Genomic DNA, 20,584 nt, shown 5'->3' with positions numbered 1-20,584 from the left:
TCTGAACTGGATCAAGCCACGTCATTTTTTAGCTGGTGTAGTTTTACCGATGCACATATACGCTATGTGCAATTAAAATACTGGATTATATCGTTATTCATTCAGCGAATATAATTTAACTGTTATCCATCAGAGGATTTCGACGTCGTTTCTCAGGGAACGTAACTTTTACGTCATCGCGTTTGTGCGTTCGACTCTTTCCGGTTCAATGGCAGCCATCTTGTTTCCCCTTGCTAGCTAAATAAAATAAATAATACGCTGAGCCGGACTTCACTTCGAACCCGTAAAAGAAAGTGAGTAAAATTAAAATTTATTTATGTGTAGAATGTTTACGTGAAAGTTGTCCGTGTTGGGTGGAAGTAGGGGCTATCGCTACACTTCTTTTCATGTGCCATTCTTGACCAATAGACGATTGTTTTGGAAGATGAACATAGGCGCCATTTCCCTCCCCGCTCTCTGAGGCGCTTATTGGTGGCCCGCTGAAAGCATCCCGGGCGGTGAGGAAACTAATGTTTTGTGTCCACCATTTTGGCTCTCATCTGTATCATCGTTAAACGGATTGGCTATTTCTGTCGGACCCCGAATGGCGTCAGTTGCAGAACGAACTTAGCCCTAAAAACCTTGATTGGTGGAATCTAGTCCGAGGTTTGATTGGTCTGAAGGACAGATCCAAACGTTGTCTTTATTGGTTAGACTGTTTCTTCCTAGCTTTGCAAAGCTTTGCAAACTTTCATATGATAGTAGGACACGTCGTCAGCTGTGATTAAAATCACACACTGCGGATAATCGCCAGTGTGCATCTCCAACAAGCTAACATTAACTTCTCTAACGTTAGCACGAAGTCACGATCAACAATGACCATCCTAACGTTAGCCAGCGGTGCTAAATGTCTGCGTTAAAGGTTGCTGTCCCAAGTGCTTAGCCGCGGATATGCCAGAGTTTAGCCCAATAATGTTTTCCAGTGTTCACATTTCTTTTATCAACGTTGGTGTAATTGATAATTAAACCCTGACTTCTCCCTGCTAGCTGGTTGTAGCATTGTTTTCAGTGTCTCCTGCTAGCCACTTTGTTAGTCCTGTCTTTTAATGTTTAATGTAGCGACAGAGTTAAAGTGCAACACCGTACTAACATCTGAGCTGTTAAAGAACAAAGTTGCCTTAGTCCCAGTGCAAATTCTGACCTCTGTATTTCTATATAAATTGAGTATCTCTTTGTTTTCTTATTCAGGTCAGCAACTAAATCCCCCCCACAAACAGCTACACTGAGCTACATGGTTGGGGGGACAAATATGCTTTCAACCTAACACACATCAACCTCATTATTAATAGGTACAAGGAAAATAAAGAAATTAATACGCTCTATTATATCCCCTGCGAATAAAAGGCCTTCAGATGTGGTTCAGCATTTTCTGTCCCTGCAGCAGTTGAGACAAATAATGTGTACTATATCCAAGTCTTGCAGGTTTGCATATAGTTCAGTTAATTTATTACTCTGAACTATGTGCAATAATACTTTTGTTCTTATTTCACTTTTGTGCATTTTTTAATCTAGCTGCTACTTTGTCTTTGTAATGAGTGGAATATTTAGCTCTTTAGGGAGCTAAATATGAGTGACCTGTGTGTAAGTCAGTCAGCTTACTGTGTAGTTTTGCAGGTGGGCATGTGTTTTGCATGTTTGTGGATGAATGCATGGCTTGGCCTGGCTACCCAGAGGTTGCTGTGTGTTTATGAAACCCAACGTCTGCTTGGTGCATGTTTATCTCCAAACAGCGTCAGTGAGAGCAAACATGTCCCAGCTACGGGCGGCACAAGTCATGGGAAGGTCTCATTTGTATTGTGACCTTGCCAGGTGTCATTACTGAGGCATTTTGGGTAGCCAGAATGCACCAACAGAGAGCTGCCCCAGCATGGCAGCCATGGTAAAGAGATTAATCTTTGCGCGCCTCCAATCTAATCATTAACTGGATGTCTGTAGTACCTGTACTAGTCCCCATGCTGTTCACAAAAATAGAAAAGGGAACATTTAGCTTTGTTTCTCTTGAGTCTCTATCTTGCTCTCGCGCCCTCCCTCCACTTGTTCTACCCCTCCCATCCTGTAACAACTCTCCTCTCTGTCCTTCTCCATCCTTCCTGTTCCCCTCCCCCCCCTAGGTTTTTCATTGATGGGGCAGGTTTGCTCTCTTCCTCTCTATCTTAAGCTTGTATTCCACACTACAGTACGGATTTGCAGTCATATGCAGCATAAACCTGACAGACAAAACCACAACTCTTTTGCTTCTCAACACTTCACAGTCTAAGCTTTACGTGTCTTTATGAGTTTGCATATCAGATGTGGAGTCATTTATCTATCCGGCAGTGCATTAAACATAAGTTGTGCACATCGAGCAGCAGTGACCTGCCTTGTTGTTCTAAAGTAATGGTTTCAGTGCAGAAAGTATGCACATTAAACCAGGAGCCCTTTAACAAGAAGGGCATTGTATGACATTGCTGACGTGTTTTTTTGATGACGTTTTAATTGTGGAAGTTGCTGTGAGCATAGTTTTTGGGGTCAAGACAACAATGTCTTTGTTTACGGATTTTAACCCATATCTCTTAAATCTTGTTTACGGTGTCAACAAAAACGTTGAGTATCAAATAGTCTCCTTTTTTCCCCCCCTTCTTCCACAACTTCTATCCAGTCAGCTGATCCTTTTCTATTTTGTACACAGACTCTGCAATGATATGTTCTGCTGCAATTAGTCTTTGTGTAAAGTTGAGTGACACCCTTAGAGTTTCATGGGATTAATGTCGCAGCTGCGGTAAGTTGTATAACCAAATGTTCACAGGAGTCATAAATTAGTTGAAAAGAGTGTAATTTATCTAATTTATATTCTGAACAGATAATGAGTGACCGTGCATGTGGACAAATTAGTTCCTTTGTTAGCATAATATTAACAGTACAATGAAACTCATTATTACAGCTAGGATGGTTGGAGGCTACATGTTTGCCGTGTCTACCTGTGACTGTTAGCAAGGAGAAACGAGAGAGAGCAAGGACAAAATGTGCGTGTCTCTCTGTGTGTGTGTGTGTGTGCATGTAAAGGCCGTGCACACGTTTGAGACAGAGAGTCTGCCTAATATGCTTTTGTACTTTAAATCATGTGGATGCAACATGCGGCATCCATTCTGGCACTTCAGCTAGCCAGTGAGGTCCAGCACGGCTGCCTGCATCACTGTGCCGTCAGCCTGTAGCGGCAGAGAGGAGGCGGGGCGGAGGGAGACATTTAGTTTGACATTGTAAATAAGCAGAGACCAGTTGTCAGAGAGCAGCCCGTGGAGCCTTCCTCATCCGTCCAGCAGCAGGAGAGGCAGGCACCGCTTGAGGACAAACAATGCTGAGGCAAGCCACTGCTAGCACACCCTCATGCACTCCCTGGAGAGCTTTCCACAACTTTATTCGCTCTTTTTCACATATTCTCGTCTCTACTCCCTCTTCCTCTTTTCTTTTCCCTGACCCCTATCCTGCAGCTCAAGGTAACTTAGAGCAGGAAGTTGGCTGTCGGTAAAAGGGGGTTGGGCAGAGGAAAGAGGTGGAGCAGGGGATGTGTCACAGCTGATTGGTGTGTGTAGCGTCCAATAGCGTAGGAGGACACTGCTTTCTCACTGGCTGCAAGTGTCGGAGGGAGGTGCGAGCCGGGTGTGAGGCGGGGTTTGAGTATCATGTAGCATGCTAGATTGATTACTCTTGAATGTTAAAGGGGAAGGAGGCTAGAGAGATTTTTGTCTGTGAGTCGGGAGTGCCGCTGTACTCTTTGCCTGCTGTTGCCTGCTGCTGTGCTGGTCTTCTATACCATCTCACCCAGTTCTCTGTGCCCGGCCAGGGGTCAGCTCAAAGACAAACATATGGGACACTGGCTAAAGCGAGGGAGAAGGGTCGGAGAGTAAAAAGAAAGAGAGAAGGTCAGCAAGTTGAGAGGACTTGCTGAGAAGAGAAAACAGGAGATACAGGGCTGTATGTCTAGGTACGAGGACGTTGGGGTGCTGTTGAAGGAGACGGGGCAATGTGTAAAGGGAGAGTGGGAGAGAGAAGGGGGGAGGGGTAGAAGAAGGGGGGCTTGCTCTTCACTGTGTGTCCGGGCTTAGAGTCTTTTTTAAAGCCGTCCAGCGGAGCCAGAGTGCCTTTTGTCTGTTGATACGATCAGGGGACTGGAGGAAGTGAAGGAGCATAAGAGAGTTTACAGTCAACCTCTGTGCTTGCTGCTGCTTTCAAGGAGACTTGGACAGGGCTCTCTGTTTCCCTCTGTTCTGCTGTGCTCCGACAGGGCAGACCGTTCACCATGAAGGGCACAGGGGTAAGTGTAAGAGCTAAAAACACACACGCTTAGAGAGAAAACCTGTCAAGTTAAGTTGCTTTGAGTTTCTGAATAAATAGTTAATTTCTGTTCACTTTTGGATGTCCGTCTCTCCATCACGCTCTGCAGAGATGAGACACTGTCTGTCCTTTACAGCCGTCCTCAATCCCCCTCCCTCTCCCGTCCTGTAGTACTCTCCTTGAGAGACTGGTGTTGTGCGTTTTGTGTGTGTGTGTGTGTCTATCTTTTATCCATCCATGTCCTTCACTTGTCACTTCAGAGCAGCGTTGATGGTTTTAGAGAATAACCTTTAGATGTTGTTTTATTCTCATAGTAACTATACCCAGCGAAATCTTTGTGTATTTAGATGTCACCTGTCTTGACTTTGGACCACCATCCACACAAACCCACACTTCAGCACTTAGTCAGTGCCTTGTTATCGACTGCATGAAAGTGCACGGCTGCCAGCTAATGACTTTGTGCTCTTCACTGTCTTGGCCGTGTTAATGTCCTGGGGGCCTGTGGCCACAGTGCCTCGGGGTGCCGGTTGAAACCCCAGCTTCTCCCCTGATGTCCTTGTTAACATTTTAGCGTCCAACGCTGACGCAGAGCCGAGCAGCAAAGAAGGCATCCATGTTGAAGGGAGATTTGTTGCACACGGAGAACTCTGAGAAGATAACTCTGTGTTGTTGTCACTGTTGGTGTCGGGGGGGGGGGGTCCCCAGGGGTTGGAGGTGCAGCTGGTTGCAGTGACCTCAGGACCCCCCAGGCCCCCTCCCCAACAGTGCCAGACGCCCAGATGGGACAGACTGTCAGCCTGTCAGCTTCAGGGGAGGAGGAGGCTAATAGTTTGATCTGATCTCTTCTGATGGAATCTTTGGAGGGTGCCTCTTCTCTCGCTTGCCTCCGACTCCCTTTCTCTCTCCTCCCTTGCTCCCTAATTGAAAGTTTCCATTGGTGCCTCTGACAAAACAAAGTCCCGTTGGGGAAAGGGAAAGAGAGAGAGAGTGAGAGAGATTGAGAGAGGGAGACTAAAAATAACTCTTAAGTTGAAGCCCTTGCTGCCAAATCCCAGGGTTGGCTGCTGTCTGCATGAGATTTGAATATCATTCGTGCCCTGTGTTGTACTAGGGGAGGAAAAAAGTAAACGAAACACGCCAACCACTCACACCTAGCTAGGCCTTTCAGCTTATCACTAAGGTGACCACTGCCGCCGTACGTTCACTCTTTTGCCCTTGCCCGCACAGTTTTTGCATGTGTACACTGTCACTAAAGACGCCGTGTGGGCAGCCAGGGGGAATCGGTTGTGTCCCAGCTTGTAATGTGCAGGTACCTTTAGCCCTGCCTACTTTGACGACAGAGACTGGGCCTAGCGTTGGATGAAGGTCACAGGAATGTGAGATTGACTCCTGCAGTCTCTCCGTCAGCAATGAGAAAGGAAGCATGTAGAGGGAGATGTGAGGACACAGAGGAAGTGAAATTCAAAGCAGAATGGAGAGCACAAATAATATGTGCAGTATGTGGTGTTTCTCTTAAAGAGTGCACAGCCTGAACCGCCGGGGTCACTTAAGTGCTGCAGTGAAAGTTGAAAAACCTGTCCCTTTTCTATCCTCCCCCTCTCCCTCCCCTTCTCTCTTTCATCTCTCCCTCTCTCTCCCTCCTCCCTCTCTGGTTTCTCTCTCTCCTCTGTTGAATGACCTTGGGAGATCAGTGACTAGTACTTCCTGGAGTTGGCTTGAAGCAGAACCAAGGGCAAAGTTTGCAGGGCTGTTTGGTCGGCTAGCTCGGTCCGGCCACGCCAGAGGGATGTTGCACTGCAGGTCACAGCGAGCATGTCCTCCTGTAAAACCCTTGCATGTTCTTTTTTTAATCGCAACACATTTTTAGTGCCAACATCTGTGAAAATGGTTTGCCTACACAAGTAGTTAATCTGTAATTCCTGACTGGGAACTTCTTGTTTTTTGTTTGAGTAGATCATTTACCCCGCACGCTGTACCCACGCCAGTTTGTTTCTGTGTGGTGTTTGTGATTGGGTTCATCGAGGTGAGTGCTTTAGTAGTTCAGAACCTGCACAATACAATGTAAATTCACCCCCTCTGATTTATGGCTACGATTTAAAATGAAACGTTAGTATAACATTTGTTACTTTATAGTTTGTGTTTATTCTGTCTGTTTGACTACAGTCAATCAGAACTAAAGTTGATGACACATCTTGGTTTATAGAAATGTTGCATAAACAGAGTTGCGTTTGTTTTTCTGCTTAGGGCGCAAGTTAAGATGTAGCAGACTTCACCCTTTTAGTAACCTTGCTTCACGACTGCCCAATCGGCATCACTGACAGTTTGACACAGCAGCATGTGGAAAATTGACCTCTTGCTGGAGACATCTCTGTGGAGCAATGAGAATCCCAAATGTAGGGAAAAGCATGTCTTAATCATTAATAATGAAACCGAGTGGTAACCAGTCCAAGTTGGCACGTATTCACTCTTTGTACGCCCGGATGTTTAAAACTATGTAGAGTACCAACGTGGAAGGTTATTTTGAGGTCATGATATGGGGAAAAACATTTTGCTGGCACATTTATTTTTTATTTATAAGTTTACTGATATGATTGCTTTTTTGGCATTAACCAAACTATGTCTAAACAATCTTGTAAGGATTAATTATTTACTGGCTTCGGGAAAAAAAGTGAGGTTGTGATCTATCTGTTGTTAACTGAACGTTATAGACGTACTGCTTATAGACACATATAATGTTTGCTTTAATTTGTTACACCATACTCAGATTTATTCATTTATTTATTTTTTTTGGTGGTCAGATCAACTCAGTGCCTTTGTGCTTAAATCCCAAGTGTCAGTCCAGCTTCAGGGAACGATCTGGAATGAAACGACTGCTTCTTCACCACTGTGACAGTGATACTGAAACACCTCGGGGAAAAGTTCACTCTTCAGTCTCAAATAGGCCTTCGGGTCATCCCAAACTGCCTCGGCTCATTTTCTTTCAACTACACTCAGCAAGATTTAGCTCAGTTTGCACCAGTCCCTGGGTCGTTAAGAGGGCAATTGACTACAGAACATTGCATCTAAACTAAGTAACAATTAAATAATTCAGCTATTATCTCTGGACATTTTTTTTCTAAGCTGAAAGTTTTGCATCTTCTCCTTTGCCTTCTCACTTATCCCAAAGAGCAAATGAAAAGCCCCACAGCTAAGTGATGCTATCTTGTTGTTTTTTCCGGTCTTCTGCCTTCCTGGTTGCACTGATCCAACGTCCTATCAGGTTTATTTGGACAGGATTTGAAGGCTCATGTAAAGTGGTGTGATGTCAGAGTTGCAGCAAGTTGCCAGTGCTGCTACGAGTGGCCACTTGATGTGACGTGCCAGAAAGCACAGGCAGGGGGGGAGGAGGGAGGTAAAAGATGAGGCAGAACAAGAGAGGGGGAGATGCAGGACCTGGCTGGCAGAACAACATTAGCGCTGATTCAGCTGCTGCAAACAGAGCAGCATTGACTTTCTCAGAGAAGTTGGACGAGGGGGATCAGGTGAAAGTAAGTCAGACAGAGGGAGAGAGAAGCGCACACGAGTGGCAAAGAGAGATGGGAAGTACTGGAGAAGAGACAGGAAGAGAGATGCAGAGCCGATAAAAAAGGAAGAGCAAGCTGCATAGTTGGACGAAGCCGGCATAGCGCAAACATTTTGTCCTCAGAGACGCACACACACACACACACACACACACACACACAGACAGACACACACACACAGAGTTCGTAGGAAACCCAACACCTGCATTTGTCTGTCTGGATGACCTGATGAAGGACAACAGAGCTGCAGGGAAGAGGAGATGAGAGCAGCACAGCACAACACAGTGTACCCTACTATGGCATACAGTAGCAGCTAAGAGGAACACAGCCGAGATGAGCTTGTCAAGTTCATTGCGCAGCGTGTTCAAAAATAGTAAGTTCGCATCAAACATAATGCATTCACAGCATTTGTTGGACACTCTAGAGTGACCTAAATTGCTGACAATAAGTAGGAACAAGGGGACGGGACTACCAAGTTTAAGAAAATTCTTTAGAGCAAATTTCCATTTAAGCAACACTTCAGTCATAATATATACGACAGACCTTAAATACACAGGCAAATGCTGCTTATCACTGCAGATAGAATGAGACATCTTAACTCTTGCACTCTTGCCTGCATCAACCTCCACGCACTTAACATCTTTTATAACGTTTATTAGCTGTTTGTGAGTGTGAAAAATTCCCACTAGTGTGTTTGCTTGAAAAGCCCAGACCTAGACCATAAAAGGTGTTGCACAAAGTCAGCAGAAGACATTATGTTCTGCACTTGTGTGTCAGACATTGACAGGCTCCCACGCAAACTTTCCATTGATGCAAAACCGAGGGGAATATGGTAATATTGGTATACTGTAGGTAGAGCATGCTAGCTAGCTGGCGGAGCAATGCTCAAGGGCATGTTGATACTTAACCCTCCTCTTCACATACGTTGTTCTGCTTTTTTTTCCCCCCCCTCTCTCGTGCTTCACCCTGCCTCTCGTCACACTTGCTTTTTCATTTCTTCTCACATATTGACTTCCCCTCCTCCTCCTCCCGCCGCTGTGCTAACTGTGCGGTTGTGTATTTACATTGAAGGTCACAGGGTCAGGAAGAGGGGGTAGGGGGTGTATGTGTGATTTAATAATAGCTCTGTCCTCCGAGTGTTTTCAAAGAATAACCAGGAGTTTAGGAGAAGTGAGGTGCAAGTAAGAGAAGAAGAAGAAGAAGTAGTTTGGCTTGTGTATGTTTTATATACTTATCTTTTTATCAGTCATTTGCTATTTCAAGTTATCTATTCTGCACTTTTTATTTCTGGGCCATAGCATCGTTACCATGGTTATTAGCCTGGTGGTCATTTGTAATGTTAAGCAAATTGCCTAATTATCTTATCAAGCCACCAGTTGGAGAGAGCTACACAAGCTGCTGCACAGCACAAACACCGACACACAAGGATGTCTTGTTCACATTTATCACAAGATCAAGTGCTGATACGGCCCGGCAACACTGCGTTTAGCTGGAGAAACAAATTGTTTTCCCTCGCTCTTATTCGGTTCATCCCGTCTGTGCGGTCGCGGCGTTACAGAGGCTGCAAAAGATCCGGTAGAGGTCACTTCACCTATCGTGCAGCGGAGAAAGGAAAAACTACAATTCCCATCGGTGATTTCCGGCCCTGCGGTATGCTGGGATTGTTCAGGATGCTGCAGGTTTTCAATCAACCTTGAAATGCAACTGGACACTGGAGCGTGAGACAGGGAAAGGGGGGGGACACTGTCAAGGTCAATCACTAGCCTGGCATGCCATAGCTACAAGCGGCCTGATTGATTTATATAAAGCCCCCCCTCTCGCCCGGCGTTCTGTCTTATCGATTTAGGCTACTGTCTGTCGAAAACTGGACACGACAGGGTACAACAAAGCCTCTTCTTTATTATTTAGTAACTTCTACAACTGCCAGTAAACCAATATTTCCTGTCAAAAAAATCAATCAAGTGAAGGGCCTGCGTTGTGAATCAGTGTATTATCGGTTTTAAGTATTTACAGCTGCTGCCGACCCAAAGTCAAAACAATCCCTTACAACGAAGCTGTAACAGAACTTAGTGGGGGACACGCAGGACAGGGTGTTTTGAAAGGCCGTCTTTTGTATTGTATTGGCCTGTCAGCTGGACCTGGGATGGAGCCATTCATGCTGGCTGGCCCAGAGTGAGAAAAGAAAGAGAAGATAAAGAGGAGACCCCCCTTTTCCCAACACTCTGTCTTTGTAGTGTCATGTCTCCTTTTCTCTCTCTCTCTTTCTGTCTTGTTTGACCCACATAGCTGGTTTGCACAGTGTTCTGGCTGTGGCCCTGTCTGTCTCTTACCTCCCCCTGTTAAAGCCTTTGGCACTTTGTCTTAGCGCTGGATTAATGCTGAACTGGACAAGGCACCACTCCTCCCTCAGCAACACAAACACAACTCGTTTCTCTTGAGTAGCTCCACACACTCATCTCTTGTTCTTCCCCCCCCCGCGTTTCTTTTTCTATTCTCCTTTCTGCCGAATCTTTTAAACGGCAAAGGGAGAGAGGGAAAGAGTGCGATCAAGACTCTCCAAGCTCTACATGCTCAGACAGGCAGGCCAATATTCCCCCAGCAGATTCCTGGCATGCCATAGTAACCTGCTGGATCCTCTTTCAAACCTCCAGACTGCTCGTAGAAGCCCTGGCTCTCATGTCTACATGCATGTGTTAGCAATAGTTTGTTTCACTTTACAGCTTGTGGATGGTTTGTGAGCTTGCGTCTGTATGTTTGTTCACAATTTGTCAGTTTCTGTAGGCCACAAACACACCTGTGTCTCCTAGATCTGTGGCTTTAGCATTGTCCTCATTGCGTGGGGTCACCAGCAGCAATTGATTTGCACGTGGTGCGCTTGTTTGTAGAGGAGCTGCAGCTGTGTGCCGAAGGTGAGACAGTCATTCATAACCAGGGAGCATGCAGCCAGTCTGGTGGTGGGTTCTTGGGCATGTCAACAGCCCACGAGGACAAGAATAGAAGCCAGTCTGAGCTCTATTTTAGATTTCAGTGTATTATAATTATAGGCTGCGATAGGATATGTGGTTCTGACACACGGGAAGAGCTCTGGGCAGGACAAGCGCGGCTTGGACTGACATTATAGTCTATGTCCTGGTGTCTTTTGTCCTTGACCTGCCCTGACCCTTTCCGAATCTCCCTCTCGCTCACTTTACTTTCTGTTTTGGTTTTCTAATAATTCATCATTTGCTTACACCTAAATAATTTTCTGTCCTCCTTCCATGCAGCCAAGTAGAAGATGTCTGCGGATGGCTTTGGAGCCGGGAGCAGCGATGCCCAGCAAACCTTGCAGTCCTTCTGGCCTCGCGTCATGGAGGAGATCAGGAACTTGACTATGGTTTGTTATAGCTGAGCTTTAACCCCAAGATTTAATCATTTCACGGCTTCTCAAACATTATACACGCAAAACTAGAAAAATTCCTTTTAACTGAATACCCCTCTGTTTTCTTCAGAAGGATTTCCGTGTGCAGGAGTTGCCTCTAGCTCGAATCAAGAAAATCATGAAGTTGGATGAGGATGTAAAGGTGAGAGGAGAACGTCAATAAGTATAAAATAAATATCAATATCATTGTAACATATGAAATACAAGCAATTTGATCAATAATAGGATCAAAAACAGGCGATTGTAGCCCGATCATGGCAGTTTAATTTCATTTCTGAGATTGCTTCAGTTTTTGATTCAAATTATCTTAATGCCTTAAAGCTTGATGAGAAATGTTCCTTAATTTGGCGCTTGTCATGCATCAAGTTCTTGGTCTATGGCCTCTTGAGTTCAACCCACTCACTGGCTGTATTAGCTTTCAGTAGTGTCTAGGAATAGGGAATTTTATTTTCGCTTCAACACATTGAAAGTATATGTAAATGTCAAGAATCATTATGCAAAGTTACAAAGCGTATTATGTAGCACAGAGCCGTTAATGTGACTTTTGTGGAAACCTGACATTGCAGCCATTAGAAGCAGCTGTTGACCTGTTTTTAGTTTTTCAGACAGCTGTAGATTTTAATCACTTGTTGACATATACCTCTGTCGTATACCTTCAGCGGTATGGTTTTATAATATCTTAATTTAATTTGGTTTATAATATATGAAAGCAGTCACTTTAAGTGCTCCTTGATACCAATATGATACCTTCAGATCTGTTCAGGGCGTCCTTGGCTTTCGTTGATGTGTCCACAAGCACAGCTCAAAGAAACACACCCGTCTCCTAACTTTTGTCAGCCCCATTCAAGTAGGTAGTTACAGCTCATGGATGACTCGCATTACTTTTTCGCCGGTGCGCCAGATTATCTGACGGGAGTGTTCACGGAAAGCCTTGGAACATGCGTGTGTGTGCTTGAACATGTCGCGTCACGAGTGCTATCCCCTTAGTTAAGCAGCAGCAGCTTAAAGCGGTAAAGAGATCAGGAGATCACTAGCATACGAGGAAAAGACCCTTCTGTCGGCCCTGACACAGCTGCTTTTACAGCGGCTTGACGTTAATGCAGCCCATCTTGAACATTTAAGCTTTACTTTTTATGGCGATATAATAATAATTATACAGTAAATTGATTTTGCAGTGCAGTTTTGACAAAAGTGCACTGCAAAGAGAGGTTGTTGGGTTAGACACAGCTATAATGAAAAGAATAGAAAAGTTACTCTCCTGCTGTAGTTCTGCATATAAACTCATAATTTCATGGTCGTTCTTAACATGTGAATGCACTTATTGCTTTTTTTTTTTTTTTGCAGCACATTGATTTTAATGTTGCCACTTGTGACTCAGGTCTTGAGTGATTCACATTATTGCGGATGCGTGATTGATAGTCAGTGGGTGTATTTAACCAGGTGTAACAATATCTCCTCTGTGCAGATGATCAGTGCGGAGGCTCCGGTCCTGTTTGCCAAAGCGGCTCAGATCTTCATCACAGAGCTCACCCTCAGAGCATGGATCCACACCGAGGACAACAAGAGGCGCACGCTGCAGGTACAGATACACACTTGAGTTGTGTGAACTCTTCCTGTTTTTTTTTTTTACTCATTTGTGTCTTTTTATACCATCTCTTCTGCCCTACTTGTCGGGGTAAATTGTTCTCTCGTGCCGTACATTTCTGCCACCTTTTTCTTATTAACACTTCTCTGACACTTTAGCCTCAATCGCCTTCCTTATTGGTTTGTTGCTTTCCTTTCACTAAGTGCTTGTGTGTGTACAAGCAGAGGCCCCATACCAGCATCCCCTTGAGGTCTCTCTCTCTCTCTCTCTGCTAAGTTCTTTCTCCCTCCATTGACTTTAAAAGCAAAGCTGGGCGGGCGCTGGTGACCCACTTTTCCCCCTTGTGCCGTTTTGCCTGCTCCGCTGTCCCAAAGTTGAGTAAGAGGGGCTCTGGACAGATACAGGAGAAAAAGGAGGCAGATAACGTGAAAGCGTTGATGGAAACAGTTGGCTTAGAGCTCGTCTCACCTGTGTGTCAAGAGGGGGAAACTATGGAGCAGAGCATGAAAGCCTTTAAGTCCACTTTATGCATTCACATACCTCTGAGAGATTAGCAGCCAGTGGATATATATGTGTATGCAAACACAGGTAGAAATAGAGGCTGGAAAAAATATGAAGGAGGAAGGAGGAAGGCCTCATTTGGAAGTCTGCTCACTCTATTATAGTCTTGGCCTATCTCTCTCCCTAATGATAGCCACATTTCCTTAATGCTCTGTGTTGTTAGACCGCCACACCGCAGGCTTTAAATAGAAACTTCATCTACCGCGTGAATGTGCACATGTTAATTACATTTTACACCACCGATGACGCATTAGGCACGTGTGACGCCTCACTTCTCGTACGTGTGATTTTCTTTTGCCTAAGCCAGGGGAAAAAAAAAAAGCAGGGCCCTCCTTTTAACACATGCACAGAGCCCGAGTCCTATTGTGAAGGGGGCACGCCAGTTGGGGTCGCCATAGCAACGCTCATCAATAGAACAAGTGTAGATGTGACCTGATGTTACCAGATATTAATCAAGCCTCTATAAATAGCCTCTAGTGCAGGGAGGGCCACAATGGGGGGTCCTGACAGCCAATATCCTGTGGAAAATTCCACAGAGACAGCACACTGCTGTGGATATAGGAAGGGATATAGAAGCGGCGCGTGTGTTCACAAGGGCAGGAAATGTCGCTCCCGTTAATTTCCACTCATCTCATATGCACAGATTTATAGTTGTATTCCAAAGGGTTGTTGGTTATATTAAACTATTTGCCTTTAATGACTGTTTGTTAAAATAGAAAGTCGTTTAACTTTCATTTTATGTGTCAAGAACTTAAACCGATTATTATTTAATTAGCTAATTGTTTATTCTGCCAATAGTTTTCTTACTTAATCTCAGTTTCCCTGAGACCAAGTTGACATATTGAAATGCTTTGTTTTATTTGCCCAACATCAAAAACTCTCATATATTGAAACCTGAAACTTAATCTGTTATCCAAATCGTTTCATGGTTATGTGTTATCGGTTAATCAGTTTGGCTCTTTTCTTTTGCATTTAATTTTTAAAGCACCGGCTCACTGCTACTGGGAAGTGAGAAATGTATTTCAGTCCTACTGTATCTTATGTGGCTATTTTGCGAGAGATGACCTCAGACCTTGAGGCGTGTTTATATATAGGTTGCTGCACAAATAGAATTAGCATCAACTCTGACCTCTTGGCTTGACCTTCTCTTGTCTTTTATGCTTACAGAGGAACGACATTGCCATGGCAATAACAAAGTTTGACCAGTTTGACTTCCTGATCGACATCGTGCCCCGGGACGACCTGAAGCCACCGAAACGACAGGTAGGAAAGCGAACAGCGCTTTTCAGTCTTATTGTGGTTTTAACACCTGCACAGCCACAGGAACACAGCCGGTATCTCAGACACTGTTTTAAGCTTTTCAGAAATTTCTTTAAACATTATGACATGATAAAGAGCTGATCATCCGGGTATTCATCTGAGGTACTTTTCCACTGTTGGCAACCTGGAGGTGCTGTAAACATCCTTGACTGGAAGCTGGGGTCTTCACAACGAGGGCTTTCAGTCGGATGTTTGCAGCATCTTATTGCCTCAGACAGCCAGAAGGAACCCCAGTGAAGTTTTCACCATAAATATCAAATGGTTTCCTCATGAGATAATAAGTACAGTAAAGGAAAACGGAATATGTTATTATAACAGACGATTGATGAGCTGAATAAAAATTTAGTTTACCAGATGGAGAAGTGAGATATTTAAATTTGTTGTCAAGTAGACTGTCTCCAGGCATGTAAACATCCTACACTCTCAGCTGTGTTGTCATGGAGCTGGGAGAGGGGTGTTTACGCTTCTGGTGATGGAGAAACCTCATCGAGATGAAGCCCTGCTCATTAGTCAGTTATGAGGCAGACCGACACGGGTCAGTGTGTACCAATAGTTTAATGTGTGATAATTCTAAGACTCGGATTCAAGCGGTCAAACCAGACAGCAAACTAAACGTCAACAACATTTCTGTGGCTGACCCAAGAAGAGGACGTACAGGGAGAGCATGTCCATACATAAATCAATTATTATCATATTATTGGTTTCATTATAGATATAAAACATCAGTCTCTAATGATTGTGGACACAGTTTCTAGTCATGTTCAACTGAGCATGCCTCCAGACATGCAGTGTATGTTATTGACCAGTATGATGCTTGTAATGGATCTTACATCCAGATTACATTACTCCTCCCCAGCCACATCCCATCAGTTATTTATCAGACCTGCTCTCCTCTACAGTTACACTCCCAAAAATAATTCATGGAGATGTAATGGACTGATAGGCCTCCAATGTGTGTGTGTGTGCGTATGTGTGCGTGTCACATCTTCAGGAGGAGATGCGTCAGTCGGTTGCCCCAGCAGAGCCGGTGCAGTACTACTTCACCCTGGCCCAACAGCCTGGAGCCGTACAGGTGCAGGGCGCACAACAGGGCCAGCAAACTGCCACACAGACAGCCACCACCATCCAGCCTGGACAGATCATCATTGCACAGCCACAGCAAGGACAGGTACTACTGACATCTTGTTTTAAGAGCCTATCATGAGATTTGTCACACAAAAAAAATGTAAACAAGCATCAGCTAAATACAACCTCACTGGGGTTTTACAGCACAAAAACACACAAATTACCAGTTTAGGATTCACATAAGCTACTTTGGTGCATGTATGTGTTTGTTTAACACAAAGATTACTTCTTCCAAGAAGTAGCACATTCTGACTCCACCCAGTCCTGGGAATCCGACTGCAAAAGGCTTTTTTAGTGGGTCATCCTGCATGATCTTAGTCTAAGCTCACATCTCGGAGTTAGACCACTCTCTCCCACCAGCAGGAATAACAAGACCTCGAAACACACCCAGCACACCCAGACACATGCGCACGCCTTCTCGTCGTAACGCTGCAGAGGAAACATCTGAACTGCTAAACAGAATATTCTGTGGTCTCCCATATACTCACGTCGTATTTACAGACGTAAACGATCAGTCAATTTAATGCACAAAAGGTTTATAATGGTTGAGTTTCTAGAAATGTATATAGTAAGTGAAGTAATTGAAGTGCACAACAAAAAAGGGAAAAGGGTCTTTTTCTTTGTGCGTTCATCTCAGATGTGTTAGATTTCAGCTACACAAAAACTGCAAATCACTGGATGATAATTGAACCAAGTCTCGCACAAAACAAAACAAAAAACACACACATGCAGCGTTTTACTAAAAGCTCTTCAATCCTCAGGCTTAAAATGTTCTCACCACCCAGTGAGACAACAAACATGCATATTTAGGGATACCATCCAATTACCTCGCTTTCTAATTATTTCATTCCTACTACTTTTCTGCTAAGCAGTCCTTTCTCTCCGGTTTGGCCTCTGCGTGTCATGTGGTTATGGTGCTGGGCTGCTGTGGTGCTTCCTGCTGCTTCAGCAGGCTGCCTTTAGCTGAGCTGTCATACTTGTTTAGACCTGGCCTGATTCACCGTCCTGCTCCTGCTGCTGCAGTCCCAAGTCACACTTTGACGCGCACCTTATGTGGACTCCATCAAAGGCTATTTTCTAGGTAGCACTTTTAAAGGTGGGCTTTGAAGTAATAAGTAAAAATGTTTGAATTAAAAGGCATTTGGTGCTTTTAAAATCTTCGAGATCAAAGATAGTAGCTGAATGGTCTCCCAATGAGACATGTTTGAAATAAAGGTTATGTAGTTTGTTGTCTACCAGCTCAATCCTAGTGCGCCTTTGCAACCCAGCTACACTTCTTCAATGCATTCATATCATATCATTCCTTGTTTCACTTGGTAAGAACGTAAAATCTGACCTATAGGCTATGGAAAATACAAAAAAAGACGATAGTTAAACGAGAGTTCTCATTTCATATGTCATTAACTCTCACTGTTGTACCAATTCAGTCATTTTTCCCTCAGGTCAAAGTCCGGGTAGTAATAAGTCATAAGCCATACCTGAAAAACTGCAGTTGGCCTGCAGATGTAACTTTGATGTATGTACACGTTTTAAACCTGACCGGGCTCATTAGTTTTACCCTTTAGCTTCTTTATCATATCCCCTGTTTTACTTGAATAATTCATTAACATGCTTCTAAATACCATTTGCCGCTTATATATTTCTTTGCTGCTCAAACATTTAAGCTTTTTGTGCACACATGCCACTCATGCTTACGTTTCTGTGTTGAGTTGTTGCAGTCGCTGCTGTCTCACTGTGTGTGTCTTTCTCCCCATTTTCTCATTCTATTCTATCGGCCATCAGATGTTGCAAGGTGCCACCATGCAGCAGTTACAGCAAGTGCAGGTGCAATCACAGGGCACACCCATCACGGTAAACACACATACTTTTATATGTTCGCTAACCACACACACACACAAAAAACACAAAGGCGACTCCTTGGTGCTGCAGCCTTGCAGGTGACCGCCACCTACAAACCCTGCCCTGCTCAAGTGACTGAAGACTGTAGGGGTGACTGCGGCATCAGATCAGATGGCTTTTCCGGGATAATGTGACAGACAGAAGAGAAAGAGGACTTGAAACCTGCATTTTCACCTCACGTCCTCATGTCTTTTGTGCCTGCTTGATGATTCTTTAACAGACTTCTACAATTTGAGTATAAACAAGCCCCTGGGTTAAATTGTATTCCAGGGAAGTTACAGATTTCCTGGCTCTTTGCTTTGTGTCACTCATAAACTACATGCCTGTGCTAGTTGTTTTACAACCGATGTTTGAGTAATGTCTTACTTTCTCTTTACTGATCTTGTCTCTGAATTAGAGTGCGCCTGTCGCCATGCAAGTCGGTGAGGGTCAGCAGGTGCAGATTGTCCAGGCTGCAGCTCAGGGTCAAGCTCAGACGGCTCAAGCCCAAGGCCAGACTATGCAGGTCATGCAGCAGATCATCACCAACACAGGAGAGATCCAGCAAATCCCGGTAAGAAATTGCATCTTGCTGTTACGTGCAAAGGAATGGGCATCAGGGGAGGGAGAAGGGGTGCGGGAATGGAGATAAACCCAGGTAAAAGAGAGAAGATGGCCACTGCCACTTTGCCGCATGACGGGGCATTGCTCGTACTGAACAAACAGGCTTTAAATTTTCCCGGTTTGATTGGGGGCATGAAACTTAAGTTTTACAAAAAATAACAATTCAAAAGAGGAAAGTGAGGCATTCTCTTTGTTGTTGTCCAGAGCAGGAAAATGGCTGTGACCTCTGCGTTCAAATGACCTTAGCTCTAAACCGAACTTTGTCTCCCCCTTGTGTTGGTTCACTGTAGGTGCAACTAAATACAGGCCAGCTACAATACATCCGTTTAGCCCAGCCTGTCTCTGGAGCGCAGGTGGTGCAAGGGCAAATTCAGACTCTTGCAAACACCCAGCAGGTAATTACTACAAAAGCAAAAATACAACCCAAACACAACCAATCTGCTTGATATCAAACTATGTAAATGACAGGTTGGTTTAAATATTTATGGTGAAGCTACCTATGGAACCAAACTTGGACTATTTGTTTTGTTTTCAGATCACGCAGACAGAGGTTCAGCAAGGACAACAGCAGTTCAACCAGTTTACTGATGGACAGGTAACCAATGCAATCTTTAGTTTTATTTGTTTGGCTTGCATTTTTGTTGATGGCTTGTTAAGTCTGTTAGGAACGAGATTAAAATTAGGCAGCAATGATGAGTTGCCATTATAAAACCATAAGTAAACTTTGTCATAAAGTCTGCTGACATATGTTTAAATTACATTTAAGAGCTCTCCAAAGTCTTGTGTTTGGATGTAATCCCATTAACATCCAACATCACACACACCCTTCAACCCCCCTGTTTGTCTCTGTCTTCACAGCAGTTGTATCAGATACAGCAGGTGACGATGCCGGCAGGGCAGGAGCTGACCCAACCAATGTTCATCCAGTCCACTAACCAGGCAGGTGAAACTCAGGTCACGCAGGTCACCACTGACTGAGCCCAACCAAGAACCTTTCTCCACACACACAACACGCACACCAGCCCATGTGATGCAGACAGATGTCATCGACAAAGGACGCTTGAAACGAGGGACCTGAGATCTTGTAACACTTATTGTTAGTAATAAATTTAGTACACTGCATCAAAAACCAAAGGGACTCTGATCAACTCTTTCACAATCAGACGTGATACTGCAACCATGTTTAGACATAGTATACTTTTTTTTTGTACTTTTATCACATGGAGAGAATGCGCATCAGCTTCCACGGCCCCTGACAAGTCTTTCCACGGACAAACTCTATTCTTCCTTTCATCCCATGTCTAATATTTGCAGATTTTGAATACATAAGAAAAGCATTGCTTTATTCCTGGCGCCGTTTTGTTCTCCTCATTTGGAAGTGAAGTGGGAAAGTGTCCGTCTTTTTCAACACAACCTGCTCGGGGCATATCTGTGGTCAAAGCCGGCCACGGGATTGTTCTCCTCCTGGTTTTGTTCTTCTGTGAATCATGCCCTCTTCATTGTTTGTCAAATAGTTGATGGATAAAATGAAACCACATACCTCAGATATCCCTTTTTCCACCAAGGTGATCTAATGGATCTGGAGAAGAGATCTAAGGTTCAGTGATAATTTCATGTAGTTTCTCTGTTGTGTTGTTTTTTCACATTGATGATGAAGCATGACTTTATGTTGTAAGGGCTTCAAGCTGTATAGTTTAACTGTGTGTGTGCTTGTGTTTGAAGCACCCACGCTCGTCTTTACTCTTCCATTTTAAATCTTTCACTCACTCTTTGTTCATCCCTCCGTCTGCAGAGCGGCGAGTCTCTGCCTCTGCAGTTTCACACAGCCCCTTTGGAGTTTTGAGTCTTGTGCCCTGGTTTAAGTCTCATGTAAAAACACATGACTCCATCTGGAGCAAAAAAACAACAAAAAAAAACTTTTTATAGAGCTCTTTTTCAGTACAAGTGCTTTTGTTTTGAAATGCTGTTTGGGCTCATATCTTTCCCGTAATTTTTTTTGTACAGTAATGAATATTATCAATGTTCTTATTATTATTGTTTTTGCATGTAGTTCAAACTGCCAGCATGACATGCAATAGGTACAATTTTATTTTTGACGTTCCTTTTTGTAAACAAACTTTGTGAGAAAAATTAAAAACCATAACTTGTCTAAGAGTCCTGCTT

The 20,584-nt window shown here is 44.0% G+C and overlaps 1 protein-coding gene across 8 annotated transcripts; it reads left to right on the top strand.

Annotated features, from left to right (window-relative positions):
- The first annotated feature begins 1 nt into the window (after nucleotide 1).
- nfyc (nuclear transcription factor Y, gamma) lies at nucleotides 2-20,569 on the top strand. Of its 8 annotated transcripts, none has more exons than XM_084563362.1 (11): nucleotides 5-293; nucleotides 11,174-11,283; nucleotides 11,402-11,470; nucleotides 12,794-12,907; nucleotides 14,642-14,737; nucleotides 15,786-15,962; nucleotides 17,702-17,770; nucleotides 18,216-18,371; nucleotides 18,712-18,816; nucleotides 18,957-19,016; nucleotides 19,280-20,569. In XM_084563362.1, the coding sequence occupies exons 2-11, from the start codon at nucleotides 11,185-11,187 to the stop codon at nucleotides 19,397-19,399; spliced, it is 1,065 nt and encodes a 354-aa protein (XP_084419488.1). In that variant the 5' UTR covers nucleotides 5-293; nucleotides 11,174-11,184; the 3' UTR covers nucleotides 19,400-20,569. The 8 variants fall into 8 exon arrangements, with proteins under 8 accessions (XP_084419490.1, XP_084419489.1, XP_084419488.1 ...); XM_084563357.1 differs by having other exon boundaries at nucleotides 7-293; nucleotides 11,399-11,470; XM_084563361.1 differs by lacking the exon at nucleotides 5-293 and adding an exon at nucleotides 479-497 and having other exon boundaries at nucleotides 11,399-11,470.
- Nucleotides 20,570-20,584: the final 15 nt, after the last annotated feature.

Source organism: Chelon labrosus, assembly GCF_963514085.1.
Source record: "Chelon labrosus genome assembly, chromosome: 16".
Taxonomy (NCBI): domain Eukaryota; kingdom Metazoa; phylum Chordata; class Actinopteri; order Mugiliformes; family Mugilidae; genus Chelon; species Chelon labrosus.
The sequence above is the reverse complement of the archived record's forward strand: the minus strand, read 5'-3'. Positions and strand labels throughout refer to the sequence as shown.